Source organism: Sparus aurata, chromosome 8 (assembly GCF_900880675.1).
Source record: "Sparus aurata chromosome 8, fSpaAur1.1, whole genome shotgun sequence".
In the NCBI taxonomy this organism is placed as follows: Eukaryota; Metazoa; Chordata; class Actinopteri; order Spariformes; family Sparidae; genus Sparus; species Sparus aurata.
This window is the reverse complement of record NC_044194.1, coordinates 6,710,597-6,728,591: the sequence shown is the minus strand read 5'-3', so window position 1 is coordinate 6,728,591 and position 17,995 is coordinate 6,710,597. Positions and strand designations below refer to the sequence as shown.

Below are 17,995 nucleotides of genomic sequence, written 5' to 3'. Positions count from 1 at the left end.
AGCTTTCAGTTGGTGTGACAACCATGTGGTTAGGGTCTGATTAGCTTCAGGCACAAATACCACTTGGGTTAGGGTTAGGAAGAGATCATGTAATGCTTTTCTGTCACTACAAACATGCCTGGAAATCGTCCCGATGTCTCATTAAAAATATGGTTAAGTGTCTGCAAATGTTGAAAAACTGTCTCAAACAGAGCCGTCCTGGCCAGCTCTCATTTCACCACCACCCTGACACGAGAGTCGGCTCATATACATGTAATGTGAATGTGATATGTCACACAATTGCACGTAGATGTGTTGGTATGATAATGTAAATATAACACATACAGATTGAAACATATCTGTTTTGTAGAAATGTAGATATTTTGTTTCTGAGGCTGGCTGTATGCTGTCTAGAACTAAAACTATATATATATATATATTTAATTGATCAATTCCCCTTCCAGTCATGACTTTCGGTGATCAGACTTTAAATCTTTGTTTGCAGTTGATGCATAAACAGAATCAAAATGAAAAGATGTTTTTGTCTACCATAAGTTTGGTCTTAATCTTCAATGTCACTACATTATAAACACATTTATAATACAATGTTTGACAGACTTCTAATTTGTCTCTGGGGCATGAAATGCGTTTATTCTCTGATCCGTTGTGTCTCGACAGTATCTGTCTTTTTGTCAGAGAGAGGGGGGGCCACCTGGATGAGGTGAGCCGGCAGATGGATATGAGAGAGGGGAGATAAAGGTGACACTATAGAAGTGTTTCCAGCTGGGGATCAGTGTGCTGTGGTGAAGAGTTGCTTGTTTGGGGTCTGCTGTTGGATTCAGTACACACACACACACACACACACACACACACACACACACACACACACACATATACACATGTTTGCAACTGTGCTTTGGGGTTGACCTTGTTTTTTTTTTTTTTTTGTAATCAGCTGCCTGTGTCAGGTGTCAGGAGTTGACTGTTGGGATGAAGGGTATAAATACAAGACACAAGGAGACAGGCAGGAGCGATTCCCACTGTATGGAGCTACAGCTAATGGCAACAGATGCTCAGAGCTGTGACATATACAGTATATGTGGTGTGTAAGGGCCCGGCTCCAAGGCTCCCCTTGTGCTCCCATGCGAAGAGGACCCCCCCGGGGGAGCTGACGCCAGCTGACACTGAAAAAACAAGGTAAGAGCCCAGCTGACACGCATGCACACAGGCTCAGCTGTTTGTCTCAAAGGAGAGTTGGGCATGTGAAGAGCACGGAGAGCCAGGGAATGAGGGAAGACTGCCAGACTCGAGCCTCCCGGGGAGAAAACGTAGTGAAAGATGGATAGACGGAAGGTGCGAGAGCGTGCGCACTATAGGTGTGCAATGGTAAGATTGTTTTCGCTGCTTTATTGTCTGAGCTGGTAATGGAACCTAGATAGCATGGGAGGAGATGAAATAAGGTCAGTCAGTGCGGCAGTATCATTGATCTTACCTGTGCTGTAACACAGGAGCACTTGGCTGCTGAGATGCAACTCCTGCGCCGAGCAACGTCGTGTCTGGAATAATTCTTTATGATCTTTATTCAGCGTGATGGTTTCTTGTTTTCTTCTCCCACTTGTTTGGTCAATATCTATGTATTATGAAATAAGTTTCCCCGTGTCTCCGATTTCTTTCCCCCCGCATTTAAAATGCCAGTCGGAGGCTCCCGGGGCTCCAATTCTCTCTCCCAGCCAAGAAAATGACTAATATAAATGATTGACAGCCTTGCAGGGATAAGGTTGCCCGTTTAGCAAACTCGCTGTGTCAAAGAAAAAAAAAAAAAAAGTCACAATGGCTCCCCTGAGCGATGGTATTGGAGATGAGAGAAATGAAGATTTTGGCGCCGTATCGATCCCCCCAATGCTTGTCTCATGCATTTTACACAAGATCTAAATGCCACTTATGGTATAATACAGCGCTCTGGGTCGGGGCTCACCGCCTCCTGTTCGGGGGGATTTCAGGATACTCGGTGTATAAATTCAACAGGAATCAAGTAAAGCTGTTAGTCCGTGTCGCGGGCTCAATGCTGAGGGGGCACCTGGGGGATATCTGAGCATTTTGAACCTTCGAATGTTCTCTCTGCATCCATCAATGTGCCTCTCATGGACAGCTGGAAATTATTATTATTCTTGTCTCTCCTCTCCTCTCCTCTCCTCTCCTCTCCTCTCCAGGGTGTGAGCTCCGAGTTGCATCATGGCGGAGGAGAGCCCGGAGACAGATGACCTCAGATCCACCATGCCGGCTGAGCTCCACCACCCCCACTCCCAGTACTCTCAGTGGAAGTTCAAACTGTTTAGGGTGAAGTCCATGGAGAAGGCACCTCTGCCCAGTGAGACGCAGCCTGAGAGTGGAGCCTTGTTAGGGATCTCACCTCCCGCGGCTCCTGATGTAGCGTTAGGCGATGGCGTGGGTCCAGGGAGCGTTATGAAATTGTGCCTCGGGGGAAAGAGCAAGGAAAATGTGGAGGGCCCGGGCCGGAGGGTGGATATCAAGCTGCAGGAAATGGAGACCCACATGAACCACCTCAGGTGATCAAGTCGCACTATGAAATATAAACCTCACTGTATTGTAGGCATTTGATCCTAACGTTGTCTTCCGCTGTAAAGGTGCTTGTGCCGTCTCTGCGGGATGGTGCTGAGAAAGGTCAAAGGTCCGGTGCACGTCGTCCACGGAGATCTGGACGAGGCGAGCAGGGTCGCCCTACGCAAAATGGGCTGCAGGTTTACAAGCTGGCCGGAGGTCATCCTCAAGGTCTTCAAAGTGGACGTGACCGAGGACACAGAAGCTCTCCACCCTCTGTCCTTCTGCCATCGCTGCTGGATGGTTGCCATACGAGGAGGGGGCGTCTGCAGCTTCTCCAGAACACGAGTCCCCGAGTGGAAACCCCACTCCGCCCTCTGCCACCTCTGCTACCCCAGAAAGTCCTCCTTCCAGCGGAGCGGGAGGAAGAGGCGGAGAGCCCTCCACCGAGCGCAGAGCCTGGCGAAGCGGACCAGGTACCGTACTTAACATATTATCCATCACTTTTTTGTGGATTATATTTTATTATTATGTACCTGGCTCGGGTGGCCTCTTTATCTTTTAAGATTTGTTTGGGTCTAGCGCTACACAGACACATCATTTACTCACCAACTTCTTTACAGGTGGGACTACGGTGACAGCATTGGTGAAAGGAGAGCTCTGAGGCGCCCTGTGATCAGGACCTGGAGGAAACCCAGCACCCAGCGAGAGCAGTGGGTGAGGAACATCACCCACTGCCAGAAAGACCACCTGAGCGTCAAGCAGATCTCCGAGAAGCTTCCCGTCGACTTCCTCTTCTCTTTCACCTGCCTGGTTTGTGACCACCTGCTCTCCGATCCAGTCCAGTCCCCCTGTGGGCACCTCTTCTGCCGGAGCTGTTTCATAAAATACAGCTACGTCCTCGGACCTCACTGCCCGGCCTGCAACTTGCGCTGCACCGCTGATGATCTCACCACGCCTGCCAAACCCTTCCTGTCTGCCCTCCAATCCCTGCCTCTGCTCTGCCCCAGGAGTGGCTGCGACAAGCAGGTGAGGCTCGACTCCTTCAAAGATCATTGTCTGGACCACGACGTGGACGAACAGGACGCGTACAAGCAGTCATCGGAACTCGACAGCTACTTGCTCACCAACAAAGGAGGGAGGCCCCGTCAGCACTTGCTGTCTCTAACCCGGCGCGCCCAGAAGCACCGCCTGAAGGACCTGAAGAACCAGGTGAAGGTGTTCGCGGACAAAGAGGAAGGCGGCGACCTGAAGTCCGTGTGTATGACCCTGTTTCTGCTCGCGCTGCGATCTGGGAATGAACACCGGCAGGCGGATGAGCTAGAGGCCATCATGCGAGGTAAGAGGATATTACAGAGCTTTTGTTCAAGCGCCTGAACCCTCCGCAGCCAAGAAAGAGGGACACAAACATCTGAAAATGATGATAGTGTTTGCTCATTAATATTTCCGCCCCAGCTCTGAGGAATGCAGTCGTCTCATAAATAACAATGAGTTGAAAAGTTCACCATTGAGGAGAGAGCGAATGAAAGTTTTTTTCTGCCGTTCTGATTGAAAAGCATTTCATTATTGTCCATCTCTGTTTATTGAGCCGCCGCTGTTACGCGCCCGTGCCCGTCTCTGCCTCTCTCCCACTCTCACTCTCAGTCTGCTTGCCTGTCAGTCCCTCAGTCTCACACTCCCTTTAATGCACAATAACAACTCTTGTGGAGGGGCTGTTAGAATCAAAACAACATCAGCAGCTCTTGTATCTGCAAATTACACAGACAGCACCATCCTCCTCTCTGGGGAATAGAAGCCAGCTGGTGTCTGTTTTCATCTGCAGCCAATACATCACTTTTGCCAGCTACACTGATTCGCCCTCCGTCCCCTTATAACATTTGGAAATTAGGAAATATTGGATTTGGTAATCATGGGGCTTGTGGGCTTTTGACAATGAAACATCCACATTTGGGTGTTAAATTTCAGATCACCTCTGTCTTATAGTGTAAGTGACTCCAAATGTGGGATATCAAATGAGGAAGCGTTACATGCCGCAGTTCCTTTTCAGAGCACTAGGAATGGGCCTTCACAGTTTGGGTGTTAAATAATTCCCTTCACGTCTCAGTCCGTTTTTATTCCTGCCCTTTTGTTGTTTTGATTTTGCATCTTTCTGAAACTTTCCCCCTTTTTCATTCTCTCTCCGTCTCTCTGCAGGCAGAGGCTCTGGGTTGCATCCTGCTGTGTGCCTGGCCATTCGGGTCAACACTTTCCTGAGCTGCAGCCAGTATCACAAGATGTACCGGACTGTCAAAGCCACCAGCGGCCGACAAATTTTCCAGCCCCTGCACACGCTGCGGGCTGCGGAAAAGGAGCTCCTCCCCGGCTTTCACCAGTTTGAATGGCAGCCAGCTCTCAAGAATGTGTCGACGTCTTGCGACGTTGGCATTATTAATGGGCTCTCTGGATGGGCCTCCTCGGTGGATGAGACCCCGGCTGACACCATCACTCGGCGCTTTCGCTATGATGTGGCACTGGTGTCAGCATTAAAGGATCTGGAGGAGGACATCATGGACGGGCTGAGAGAGAATGGGATGGAAGACAGCGCTTGCACCTCGGGCTTCAGAGTCATGATCAAGGAGTCGTGTGACGGCATGGGCGATGTCAGCGAGAAGCACGGCGGAGGACCGGCTGTTCCTGAGAAGGCTGTGCGCTTCTCTTTCACCATTATGTCTGTCTCTGTCCTGGCAGACGGCGAGGAGAAAGAGGTCGCTATCTTCACGGAGCCAAAGCCGAACTCAGAGCTGTCCTGTAAGCCCCTCTGCCTGATGTTTGTGGATGAGTCAGACCACGAGACGCTCACAGCCATCCTGTGGCCTGTAGTGGCAGAGCGTAAAGCAATGAAGGAGAGCAGGCTGATCCTGTCCATCGGCGGACTCGCTCGCTCCTTCCGCTTCCACTTCAGAGGCACCGGATACGATGAGAAGATGGTGCGGGAGATGGAGGGCCTCGAGGCCTCGGGGTCCACCTACGTCTGCACGCTTTGTGACTCCAGTCGGGCGGAGGCCTCTGAAAACATGGTACTGCACTCCGTCACGCGCAATCACGACGAGAACCTGGAACGCTACGAAATCTGGAGGACCAACCCCTTTTCTGAGTCCGTCGATGAGCTGCGCGACAGAGTCAAAGGGGTGTCGGCCAAGCCCTTCATGGAGACCCATCCCACGCTGGATGCGCTGCACTGTGACATCGGCAACGCCACCGAGTTCTACAAAATCTTCCAGGATGAGATCGGGGAGGTGTTCCAGAGGGCCAACCCCAGCCGGGAGGAACGGCGCAGCTGGAGGGCAGCCCTCGATAAACAGCTGAGGAAGAAAATGAAGCTTAAACCGGTCATGAGGATGAATGGGAACTACGCCCGCAAGCTAATGACCGAGGAGGCCGTGGAGGTGGTGTGTGAGCTGGTGCCCTCGGAGGAGAGGAGGGAGGCCCTGAGGGAGCTCATGAGGCTCTACCTCCAGATGAAGCCCGTGTGGCGAGCCAGCTGCCCGGCCAAAGAGTGCCCCGACCAGCTGTGCCGCTACAGCTTCAACTCCCAGCGCTTCGCTGAACTCCTCTCCTCCACCTTCAAATACAGGTACAACGGAAAGATAACCAACTACCTGCACAAAACCCTGGCCCACGTCCCCGAAATCATCGAGAGAGACGGATCCATCGGAGCCTGGGCCAGCGAGGGGAACGAGTCGGCGAACAAGCTGTTCAGGCGTTTCCGAAAGATGAACGCACGTCAGTCGAAGGCCTTTGAGCTGGAGGACGTGCTGAAACACCACTGGCTCTACACGTCCAAGTCCCTGCAGAAGTTCATGGAGGCTCACAAAGACTCTGCGAAAGCCCTGCAAGCTACCATCGAACCAGTAGAGACCCCGGATGACGAGGACATGACTCTGGACGATAACGAGTTTTGATTTGTCTTTCAATGTGAACGTTAACATTTTATTGATTTCAGGATAGTTGTATTATATTTTTAATTGCCTTGTTCAGTAATATGGACTTCATTTACCTCTGTGATCGATAGTGAGAATATAAAAAGGGACCGGAGCCAACCTCATATTAATTTGCAAATTTAAACTTCATCATCATCATTTAGTGCCTTTTTTAAAGCCAATTTCCCGCTTCGGGACATATTTTATTTCTGCGTTACTTCCAAATTTGGAGGAAAAAATGTTCTCACACCACGTTTTTTTTCAAATGTGTTTTGCTTGTATTAGCTTGTTGTTCTCGACATAAACATTTGCCTCGCCCTGCTTTGCTAGCTGTTCAATTTCCTGTGCAGAGACAGGACAGCAGTGGAACATAGAGGTAACACACGCAGGTTTCTTTACTCTTGCCTTAAGCAGGGCAGTTCCTTTTTTTATCACCGCCGTCTGTGAAATATGGCGCAGTTTATTGTATTGCGAGGCCATGACACATTTATGAATTTATATAGAGAGGATATTTATGGAAACAGATGAAAGCGCTGTAAGTCATGGAGGGAAATTGTGTTAAAAAGACCACATTTGTGGCCACTGTATTAATATATCATTTGAGCTGGAGCAAAATGCAATCACAGGGACCCAAATGTTCTTTGTTTCATGAGTGCCCTCTGAAAAAGATTACTTTAGTGCTTTATCTTGGGGATCCCTGAGGGGCAGGATAGATGCCAGGTCACTTTGAACCAATTTTTATCTCTTTTAGTTTTTGCACGGCGGAGAATAGATGATGCCTATTCGAACTCGGCACATAAAATAAAGCATATACTGACCTTCCTGTTGATATCATAAAAATACAGTATGGTCCATTACGACGCCTAATACCCCATAGACTCTCTAGCGGGCAGGGATTTGTCTTAAGTTCCGTATATAACCTGCCTCTTTTCCCCTCCGCTGATATTTCTCCGTCGCCCCGGCTGACAGAGGAGAGGGATGAGCCGCAGCCGAGAGAGACCTGATGTAAACTGATTTGTCGGCAACTTTATTTGTTTGATTGATTGATTATATTTTCCCTCTCTGCCCTCGCAGTTTTCGAATTGTGACAGGCAATTTTGTTTTCTTACTTGATTGAATGTTTGATTTTGCTTCACCGTCACGAGTTTAACCACATGACAGCTACGAGATATTCACATTCCATTTGATGGTTGTCACCGTCCCCGCAGCGGCATCGTGTTTTAGAAGTGCATCACACTGAAACACGCCTCATATTTGTTTTTTTTTGTTGCCGTAATGAATTGCATTTCCAAAGTTACGGATGATGGATGATTCACTGAATCCTGCTTGTTCACTTTTTCACCGTGTATTTCCTCATTTTTTTTGTTTCCATATCACACTAAATATCAAGTAAACTGTTTACTGGGGTGACAGAGGACTTTTACAAGTACAGTATTTCACTGAAGTTCCACTACTTTTTATTTTGTCTATTGGTTTTTAAATGCTGTACATTATTCAGATACTTCTGCTGTATTTTTTTTTTTTTTTTTTACTGAAACTGACAATTTACCATCGTTTTGATGATGATGTTTTGATAAGTTTGGAGGAGGGAGGTTGTACTGTTGTTCTCGTTCCAAAGAATGAATAAAATCAAATTCAGACTTGATGTCTCGGTTTGTTTACAACATGTTTTTATCAAAGTTTATGTTTAATGTACCATCAGGAGCACAGAGCTCAGGTAACTTGGTCCTGAATGACAGCACTAGGAAATGCTTATTTTCACGGCCCTCCTAAAATACAAAAACAACACTGAACATATGTACATATTTTCATTTATTACATATAAAGATTTCAAAAGCTCTTTATGAAGATGCAACCATGAAGACATTTAGGTTAACCATTCAATCAGGCAACATTATTTAATGTAATTACAGATTTAACCAACTACAGATTTATTTATATTGCATTATCATTGAAATTAACACCTTTATTGGTTAATATACACGTATAACGAGATTCAGTGTGGTAGACCAAAGCCACAAGAAGGGATAAATACAAAATGCAAATATAAAATTTGACCATTAAAAAAATTGTAAGTATGAAATGTAAACATGATGCACAGAAAATATCAAATAGGTGTATGTAAAGTATATATATGGAGTAACAGTTAAGTCATTAACAGAAAGATGTTGCTCGTATTTTGAGACATGAGCAGCAACTTCTGCATGATATGCAATTAGATCACGTATCATATCATGTACAGTATGTATAATATGATGAGATATGATTAGATGTTCCCTCTTGGGAGAGATTCACAGGTAACGCAGCAGTGCAGAGGGAAATTAGTAGCAAAGAATAAAATAACAATTTGAATGAACTATACAATAAAAACTATTAGAATGAAAATAAACAAACTATAGACAGTAACTGTCCCCGTGTGTACATGACGTGTGCAATATATAATAAATGTGAAATAAACGTGACTGTGCAAATGTGCAGGGTTCAAAATAAGCTGATAAATAACAACAACAGAACAAAAAACAATCAGTCTTTAAGTGACAGTGAAGTGTATGGTTGAGTTCTTAATCAGTGGAGAAAGGAGGTGTTGGGTGGTGCTGGTGGTGGTGTTGTGTAGTCTGATTGCTGATGTTATGAAAGAGCCCCTCAAGTGCTTTGAGGCACATGGTTATATCATTTACACACTCAAAACACAATTAGCCACACACAGTGACTTGAATTTCTTTAATTGAATGTGATTTCCCATCTAATTATATGAAATAAGATCAATGTAAAGAGTCACCTTTCACACACATTTTCTCTTCTTGGATTAAATATGTATGAATTAAAAAAACTACATGTGTTTTATTACAAGAGACAGAATATCCAACTGACATGTTTTTTCTTTTATTTATAATACCTGCATGATTAACACTTTATGTCCATCCAGAGAGCTCCTTAACTTTATACGTGTTAATAGAATTAACATATGAAGTTGATATATAATCCTACATTTACTCAGACAAGGTATTATCATGTAATTATATATATTTTTCCACACAGAACAATGTATATTAAATGTGACACTTAACACTGAACTTATGTACACGTAATGAAAATATCTGAAGTAAAAACATACCAGGTATCATTTATGATTTATGATTTATTTATTTCTAAAAAAAAACGATTTATGTATATTTATGCTTTGGAAGCCAATGTTTATTTAACCCTGTAATTTAAATGTGGTCCCTGATGGAATACAAAATATCTGCAAATTGACAAACAGCTGATAAAAATGCAACCTAGAAACACTAGAAAAAAGGTAGAAAACGATTTATTTTCTTCTGTCAAATAAAAGCAAAATTGTAAAAACACACTCAGAATAAGCAGGCAAAGAGTCAGAAAAGACATCATTTGAAGAAAGGCTGTTTTATTGTTGATTTCATTCAGCTCAGTTCAGAATATCAAGTATTTTTCGGCAACAATTCATTTACTGGGCATAAACAAGCGGCCTCTTTAATTTTACATTGCATTTTTAACACTTGCCATTTTTCAGTAATAGACATTTTTATTGTAGAAATGATTACAAAGTAAATCCCGCTGCACTTGACGGAATCCAAAATCACGATTAATAATCAACACAAGTTGCAGTGAAAATCTACAGCTTTTGGACATGAAACACCACATTTTATGCTCTTTGCTCAATCTTACAGATCAGCATATTAAGTATTCTTCATCAATCTATTCTTCAAGACGACCATCAACACACATCATCATTGAACCTAGATTCACTCAAAAAGCCTCCTGAAAAAGCTTTTTTTGGACGGGGATATCTTGATTGTTGGGGTCTTCCTGTCTTTCACTTTCATGGGGGTGCGCTTCAGAGGCGCGATCTGTCGAGGCGGGGTCATCTCCTGGTACGGAAGGCCTCCGTGGTCCTGGCAAAAGTACTTTTTGCTGCCCTGAGAGAGCCTCACCAGCAAGGTCTCGGACAGCTCCATGCACTGGGCGTGGACCCAGTGTCCCTCCTCTCCTCTGGAGCAGAAGATCATGGCGGGCCGGTAGAGCTCAGTAGAGTAGTACGGCTCCCAGGTGTTGGGGTCCAGCTGACAGCCCAGGCAGCATTTGATCCAGTAGCCTGTTTGGGATTCGTCCTCCTCATCGTCCTCGTTGTAAGTGTCCAGTTCTCCATCGCTGCTGTCCTCCAGCTCATGTGGCTCACGGCCGAAGTAGAGCTCCTCGGAGTCTTCAAGAGGAGTGGAGTCGTCGTAATCTGTGGACTCCTGGCTGCACGCCTGGGTTCCTTCTTCCTCTCTGCCTTCTCCCTCTGTCTGAAAGTTCACCTGGTAGAAGTAATGCATATCTTGTTGGGACGGCCTTCCCTCAGTAGGTACACCAAGCAGGACGCTTCCCTCCCCGGAACTGCCGCCAAACCAAGTGCGGCTATGGATGATGTCTGGGATCCAGTTGGGTGGCTCCAAGTGCTCAAAGTGGATCCCTTTCTCATCCAGAATCACCGTGCTGCACTCCATCCTCTTCTGAGAGTCTGACTTATACCCGCCCAAGATGATATATCTGTGAGCGGGACCTGTACGGGTGATTATGGCACTAGAGATGGATATGCCGGTGTCTAGAGTCTCGCAAGAAAGCAGCGGGCTGCCTTGCAGAAGCTCGACACGCAGGCGAAAGAGTCGAGGAGGGCGGGAGTCAGAGGCCAGCGAGTGACCCCCGATGAAGTAGACACAGTCTTCTCTGGCCAGGGCCACATGGAAAGACTGTCCGTCGCAGAGCTCAGGTAAAGTGTGCGCAGAGGAGCAACCGAACTCCAGGTCAAACAGGAGCACCTGAGGGGGACAGTCGACGACGCAGTTCCAGGTCTCTGTGGTCCGCTCTCCGGCTGGCATGTAGGATCGACCCCCGAACAACACGCAAGCCGTCTTCCCTCGGCTTTGAACCATGCTCATCGTGTGGCCGTATCTGGCCCCGGGCACTTCTCCCACCAGCTCTTTCTCTTTGCAGCACAGGGTCAGTTTACGATTGCAGCCACGGCTATCCACGGTCAGCAGATACAGGCTCGACGAGATCTCGTTATTTGGCGTGCGGCCACCGTGGATGAGATAACTCTCGGGAAGGCCATCATAGGGGTCGAGGCGGCAAATGGCCGGGCAGCGTAACGGAGGGAGGTAGCATGAGTCATTGGAGAAGGAGATGGCCCTCAGCTTCATCTCACCACGTTTTAGCCGGACCCCAAACACGCCCGTTGGACACGAGCGCTTGGGCCAGCCCTTCTGGCCAAACAGGAGAACCTCACCATCCAGCTGCAGCAGAGAGCAGCCGGGCTGGAGGAGGCTCGCACAGTTCACTGGAGTTATTGGTTGCAGGGTCATTTTTTCCGGCAGGTGCCTGTTTCAAAACAACACACCAAGACAATATGTTAGTCAGCTGTTGATTGTTTTCATTCGGGGGGTCGGGGTTTAACATTTCTACTTCCTGTTGACGACGGTAACAGCTGGAGGAGCATGATCATAACATGCACTGTAGAAACTCCTCAGAGTTCTGACAGATAGCGTAACCAATGGCAACCAATATTTAGGACATTTCATCTGGAAAACATCTGGATCAATCGCCCCACTGTTGCTCGGCTCAGTCATTGAATTAAAAGCCACATTTCATGTTGACTGGTTTTGGATTATTTTTGTCTTATCTGATCTATGAGTGGTACTTGTAATTTTTCTTTATGTTGAAGTAAATCATTTGGTCACCTGTGCTTAGGTGCCTTATCGATGCAGTTTTACTTACTTCCTGAATTAAATAGTAATGATATAGACGTATTAAATACAAATGGAATAATGATAATAATAGTAAAGGAATAACAAAAATAAAAAATAAAAAATATACTACTACTAAGACAGCAACAACAACAATAACTAGTAGAATGACTACAACCAGGACTGCTTAATGTCATTATTTGATTTAAAATAAAATCGTAGAATGTAACAATTATGGAATCAGTGTATTTGAGGGGCGGGGGCGAATAAAATTAAATAAAAACTGCATTTTATCATGTTTTCATGGTGGGACATCAACCCCCCTGCGTCCCCCCCCTGAGTCCACCAGTGTAATGTAAACTGGACCATTCATTTAGCCACGATGCTGCGTGTTTGGGAACGCGAGCACACATCACTGACACACCCACTGACGGTAAAAGGGTTGTAACTTACCACTACTAATTACAACCCAGTCGGGGGGAAAAACTACCTCCTCATGGTCTCACTGTATTATTTTTTTGCTCAACCTCATATTTAGACTTCCACTCTCAGAATCACGACCTTAAAGGCTGCACTCAAACGCAGCACGAGACACTTACAAACACTTCACTGAGCTGCTTCACTGACTCAGCCACTTTCTGGGAATGTTTACGAGGTGACAGACAGACCGCGGCGCCGTTTTTCCTGGAAAATGCGATATGTTTGTTCTGTCGGCGCCGTTATGAAATGATTGGACAATAGCACAGCGTGAACATTGTGAGTTCTGTATTGATAACGTGGCTCCGGCTTTGAAAAGGAGGTCGCAGCAAAACAAAATTAGCGATGTCCGCTTTCCAATTACATGATTGTATTATCTAATTTAGAGTTTATTCTGAGTCAGGATGACGACACAATGTCATTTTATTTAGGCTTTAACAGCAACAGAAATATTAAATACGGTTGTGGAAAGTATGAGTCACTTCGGCACAGACAGCATCTGACAATATTTTACACACAGCAGGAGGATTATGCATAGGCTCTACTCGTCATCGTAGAGGAACTGCAGCATATTGTCAATTAATAAAGGCTTATAACTTTTAAAATAATATTTTTGTTTGCTTACCTCGCGGCCAGGAACGAGATGCGGTGCTTGGGCTCGCTTTGGAGTGAATCTTACAACCACTAAATGAACCCAAATCGCTCTTTATGTCGCTGAACTTCGACAAAGGCAGACGGCCACAGAGTTTGTGAAGCTTCGTTGACTCACAAACACTTCCAGATCTTGAGGTTAACAGTCTGTGACTGCTGCTCACTGGCAGGTGTGCTGCCTGAATGCATTTACTGAGCCGCTTCATTGATGCCACTGGGTATCAGCTACACAACAAGGCTATTGTGAGATTCTCGTCTGTTGAACAGTCCAAACTTTTGGCTTCAGAAATTCAACAAGATGCAGGACCTTTTTTTTTCTTTCGGTCCAGCGATTGAATAGGTTTGAATGTGAAATCCAAGAGCGAAAGGGAAACACTGCCTCTCTCTGCTTTATCAGATCGACTTTATTAAGAGATCGCATTTTTACAGTCGATGAATAAATGTGTTATACACATCCACAACTGGCCTCAGTGAAGTGATACAGTCAAATGAATAATTCAGAGTGATGTTCCTATCAGTCCAGATAAAACCACGGGGGGGGGGGGGGGGGACATGACCTACATTTTGAGGGAAAATGCTTGAGGACAAAATGTTTGGAATTTGCCAAAGATAGTACTATTCGTTCTTTTAATTGCCCAACAATTCAAACCTCTGACGTAATTGTGTTGTCGAGAGGGGAGAAGTTATCTTAACAGTTGTAGTAACTGATGCAGATGCAAACGGACTTAAAGGGTAAGTTCACAAATGTTACTCATTAAGGTGTTTTGCAGGGCTTGGAGGAGTACTACTGCATATGTGAAAAAATGTAGTATAAAACCTGTTGTCGCTCCAGAGGAAACTAAATATAAACTGATTACCTACAGCGATGTCACTCTGTAGCTAAGTTGCATTGTGGGTAATGAAGGCAGCAGGTATTGCACACCTGTAACACTCTTGGACTGATTACGGACGGTTTTAAAACATCTGAAATCGACGCAGCATATCACACATTTGATATTCCAGACATTCTTCTACCTTTTCAGAACCTGGCGCCTACATTACCCACGATGCAACTTAGCTACTGAGTGACATCACTGGGGGCATTTTATTACACTACATCAAGCTTCCTCTTGCTTTTACACAACTTTTTTTCACATATGCAGTCGCACTCGCCAAGACCTTCAAGCACCCTTTACTGTGTAAAATTGGTGTTAGTTACCCTTTAAGGTTTATTTATATTCTTCCAACATTAATTTCAGAAAATTGTATGACTGTGAAATACCTTAAAATCTCATAAGTGATGAACGGTGGTTTCTAAAATACATTTGTTCTAGTTTATTCGGCAAAGCGAGGGCTCCTAATTCTCCAATCTCTTCTTTAATTACGAGGCGGTTATATTATTATCTCCCACTGGTATACAGAAAAGTTGAGGGCAATCCCTTGAAATATAAAAAAAGAAATATTTATTCAAGCACTGGAGCGCTTCCTTCCGAGCGTGGCTCCATAAGTATGTCTGTTTTGTTCACGTGTAATATTTACTTTTCTGCGGCTTAGAGTCACATTCTCATCTTCGCCACTGCAGCCTTAACTAAAAGCTTTGTTTTTGCATCTGATGTGTTCTGCCATTCCCCTTATTTTTTGCCTTCACATTAAGCCTTTTTCCTTCTCATTTCCCCTCACGGTTTGACTTATTTTTGGCGTCGGAAATGATCTGATCCTTTACACGCTTGTCAGTCTGCTCGTATAGCTCGCTGAAAAAAAAAAAGCCCTATACACATCTCAACAAATATGGCTATTAGTTGCAGCAGGGCCTTATCCATAAAGACTTTCCTTCAGCAGTGAGTGACATGCTGTTCCAGGAGCATGAGTCATTAATTCACACACCTAAATGCATTATCATACTATGAAGCCGTTTTCACGAGGGGATGGTAAAATAAATGAGGACGAACACCTCATTCTGAACACATTCTCGCGGCCTGAAACACCTTTGTATACTGCTCTGTTTTTTTAAAGATGTGACCTACTGTAGGTAAAAGCACGTCGCCCTATGTGAGTGACACACACACACACACACACACACACAGGCCTAAACACCTAGAGAAAATCAGGCGCTGGAAGCAGATGTCTACCAGCTCATTAGCATAATGTTTTTGTGCACTGAGCGGCAGAGAGAAAACTTGAGGAGTGTGCAAAACAAAGGCAGAAACCACAAGTGCCTGGAAGACCGTTACAGCTTGAAAACACAAAACAGCATGCAGAGCACCTGTGTGTCTAAACTGATGCTTACAGGGCTGAGTGGAAGTGAAAGGAATTTACTCTTGTTACTAGCGAGGATATAACGCATGAATTCAGATGTCAGTGGGATATGCAGAGTGGGTTTTTCTTCCCTTTATGTTTTTTTGTTGTTGCGAGCACTGTTCCAGTGCGCACAAATTCAGCCTTTTGAAAGACATAAACCTTTCTAGTCACCTCAAGGTATCCGCACAAAAGCGCCGTTGAAGAAGTGCTGCCTTCTATACTGTATGTAGCCGCAGCTGGCATGGTGCAGAGAGTGAGTAGGAGGCACAGCAGTGCGTGGCAGACCCCAGGCCATGCAAGGATTTGTACATAATTGATAGAACAAAGTAATTAGAATCTATGGTAGCACCTGTTTCTGTCCCCTGTAATGTATCACTACCTGACTGCTACTACCCCGAAGCGTGCTTTTGACGGATGACGCGGTGACAGCTCTGATGTTCTGACGATCACTGTGCAGTGGTGTTTATCACTATTTAATGCTACGGTAATTGCTCCCCTCGTGGTGATCGGTGCTGAGCGCCGGTGGGGCACTTCCACCTCACTCTGGCTAATATCGCTGCGGTACGGTGGTTAGCATCTGGTGAGAGGTGATCTGTAATACCACGACACAGGGTTTTTTTTTTTTTTTTTTTTACACTCAGAATAACAGTTTTCACACTTCAACACTCCACTCTGTCTGAATCCCCAAACTGTCTCCTAAAAATTATGCGCACAATGCTGCTAATCGGCATCAGCAAATTCATAAGTGTGGCCGCAACGCTCCCAAGTTTATACTGTTTGTTAACATAAAAGGGAAACTATATTATTTAATGTGTCTACAAACAGCTCTGCACACTACAGTACTGTTCAACTGGGATTTTTTCCCCCCATTACAAAATTTGCTCCCGGAAAACTGCAACTTGTGTTAATCAGGATTTCTGTGGTCATGTTGAATGAATTCAAAGCGCTTGGTTTTGGTCAAAGCTGCACTAATCGATACCAATCAATGACCACCTGTTGAATTAATACTCCAAACTAACTATAACTCAAAACAGAGGGCAGCGTATCACAGGAGTAGTTGCTAACTGCTGCTAACTGTAGCATCCGTTAGCTTGTTAGCTCGGTTGGATGTTGAGCCAGCAGTCCAAACTGAGAGTTTGTGAAACCGAGGGATCGTTGGAGTTTACACTGATAGCACGGCAGCTTCAGGCTGAGACGGGTTGGGGCTGGCTAGTTAGCATGCTAACATTAGTATATATCAAATGCAACACAATACAAATAGTCGCGCAACGCCAGAACTTTTAGTTTGTTGTTTTGTTGTTCAGCCTGTAGGTTTTAAGGCAAATAGACGTCATGTTTGATGCTAAATCTAAAAAGTAAAGCAAATCATCATGTTAAAGATATATTAAGTAACACTTCACATGAACTAGACCTTTGTTATATATCCATGTATGTTTTGTTATTACGTATATTTCTGAATTGGCAATGGCGGCTGTTTAACAATGAAGACAACAACTCCCATGATCCCACGCTGGTTCTCGACATTGTTACGAATGAGAGGCGGAAATGAAGAACTGCACATTAAAACGTTAGGATAGTGTAGGTACACAACTCAACAAAATGCTTAACACAGTTCTAGCTGTTCTTAACCATTAACCACCTGAAGTGTTACATATGATATCAGTTCACTCTTCGCTCTTGTCAGCCTCGTCGCAGCAGGCAGCAGTTTTCTGTGAAAAAGCTCTAAATGACACGTCGAGCACCGAACAACAGACAGACGAGGTTAGAAACCAGCGAGGGACGACAGTGGAGCGTTCGGCTTTGTAAAAAAACAACTGGTGTTTCCCCAAAAATGTTTTGTTGAGTCCACAAAGAAACAAAAGAGTGAATATTTGACTGGAAACACAACTCTAATTAAATGCTAATGTGGCTCTATGTTTGCTGGATCTGTTAATCAGTAATCCTTTTGGGATGAACTCCCAGCTGACTTGAAGCGTGAGACGGGATGTATCAGCTTTTTCGACAAGTACAGCGAATCCTGAGTGTCTTACTAGCTTTCGGCAAACGTTACGGAGGAGGATAAATAAACCCTGATCCCTGTCTTCAAAGTCCCGTGCCTTATAATTGTCGTACATATATATAAACCCACAAACAGCTGTCATATTATCCTATCTGACTTCTTAAACTGGAAAAAGCTCTGCCAATTAACGTAATCCAGGTAGAATATGTTTCCTCAAAAACACACGTGGCAAAGCGTATCACTAGAACATAAAGGAATTTTTCTAAGAAATCGGGTAGTTTAATCCACAGTGCCCCTGCCATGCTCCGTGTTCCTTTGTTCCAAATCCCTCCTCTTCTTTCACCGTGTTC

At 45.0% G+C, this 17,995-nt stretch overlaps 2 protein-coding genes across 3 annotated transcripts; one reads left to right on the top strand and one right to left on the bottom strand.

The window, feature by feature from the left end:
* The first annotated feature begins 1,052 nt into the window (after positions 1-1,052).
* On the top strand, positions 1,053-7,995 carry rag1 (recombination activating 1). 2 transcript variants are annotated; one of them, XM_030424934.1, is made up of 5 exons: positions 1,053-1,176; positions 2,190-2,546; positions 2,625-3,014; positions 3,162-3,877; positions 4,732-7,995. In XM_030424934.1, the coding sequence occupies exons 2-5, from the start codon at positions 2,212-2,214 to the stop codon at positions 6,477-6,479; spliced, it is 3,189 nt and encodes a 1,062-aa protein (XP_030280794.1). In that variant the 5' UTR covers positions 1,053-1,176; positions 2,190-2,211; the 3' UTR covers positions 6,480-7,995. The 2 variants fall into 2 exon arrangements, with proteins under 2 accessions (XP_030280794.1, XP_030280795.1); XM_030424935.1 differs by lacking the exon at positions 1,053-1,176 and adding an exon at positions 1,237-1,365.
* A 2,126-nt stretch (positions 7,996-10,121) lies between these two features.
* rag2 (recombination activating gene 2) lies at positions 10,122-13,633 on the bottom strand. Its single transcript, XM_030426449.1, has 2 exons — positions 13,344-13,633; positions 10,122-11,876 (listed from the first exon to the last, which is right to left on the bottom strand). The coding sequence occupies exon 2, from the start codon at positions 11,858-11,860 to the stop codon at positions 10,262-10,264; it is 1,599 nt and encodes a 532-aa protein (XP_030282309.1). The 5' UTR covers positions 11,861-11,876; positions 13,344-13,633; the 3' UTR covers positions 10,122-10,261.
* Between the last annotated feature and the right edge of the window lie 4,362 nt (positions 13,634-17,995).

What these genes read in the sequence shown, in the direction of transcription:
- rag2 (XM_030426449.1), bottom strand. Translation starts at nt 11,860, where the DNA reads ATGACCCTGCAACCAATAACTCCAGTGAACTGTGCGAGCCTCCTCCAG.
- rag1 (XM_030424934.1), top strand. Translation starts at nt 2,212, where the DNA reads ATGGCGGAGGAGAGCCCGGAGACAGATGACCTCAGATCCACCATGCCG. An exon ending in ACCCACATGAACCACCTCAG is followed by an intron (nt 2,547 to 2,624) that starts GTGATCAAGTCG and finishes TCCGCTGTAAAG; the next exon opens with GTGCTTGTGCCGTCTCTGCG. An exon ending in GCTAGAGGCCATCATGCGAG is followed by an intron (nt 3,878 to 4,731) that starts GTAAGAGGATAT and finishes GTCTCTCTGCAG; the next exon opens with GCAGAGGCTCTGGGTTGCAT.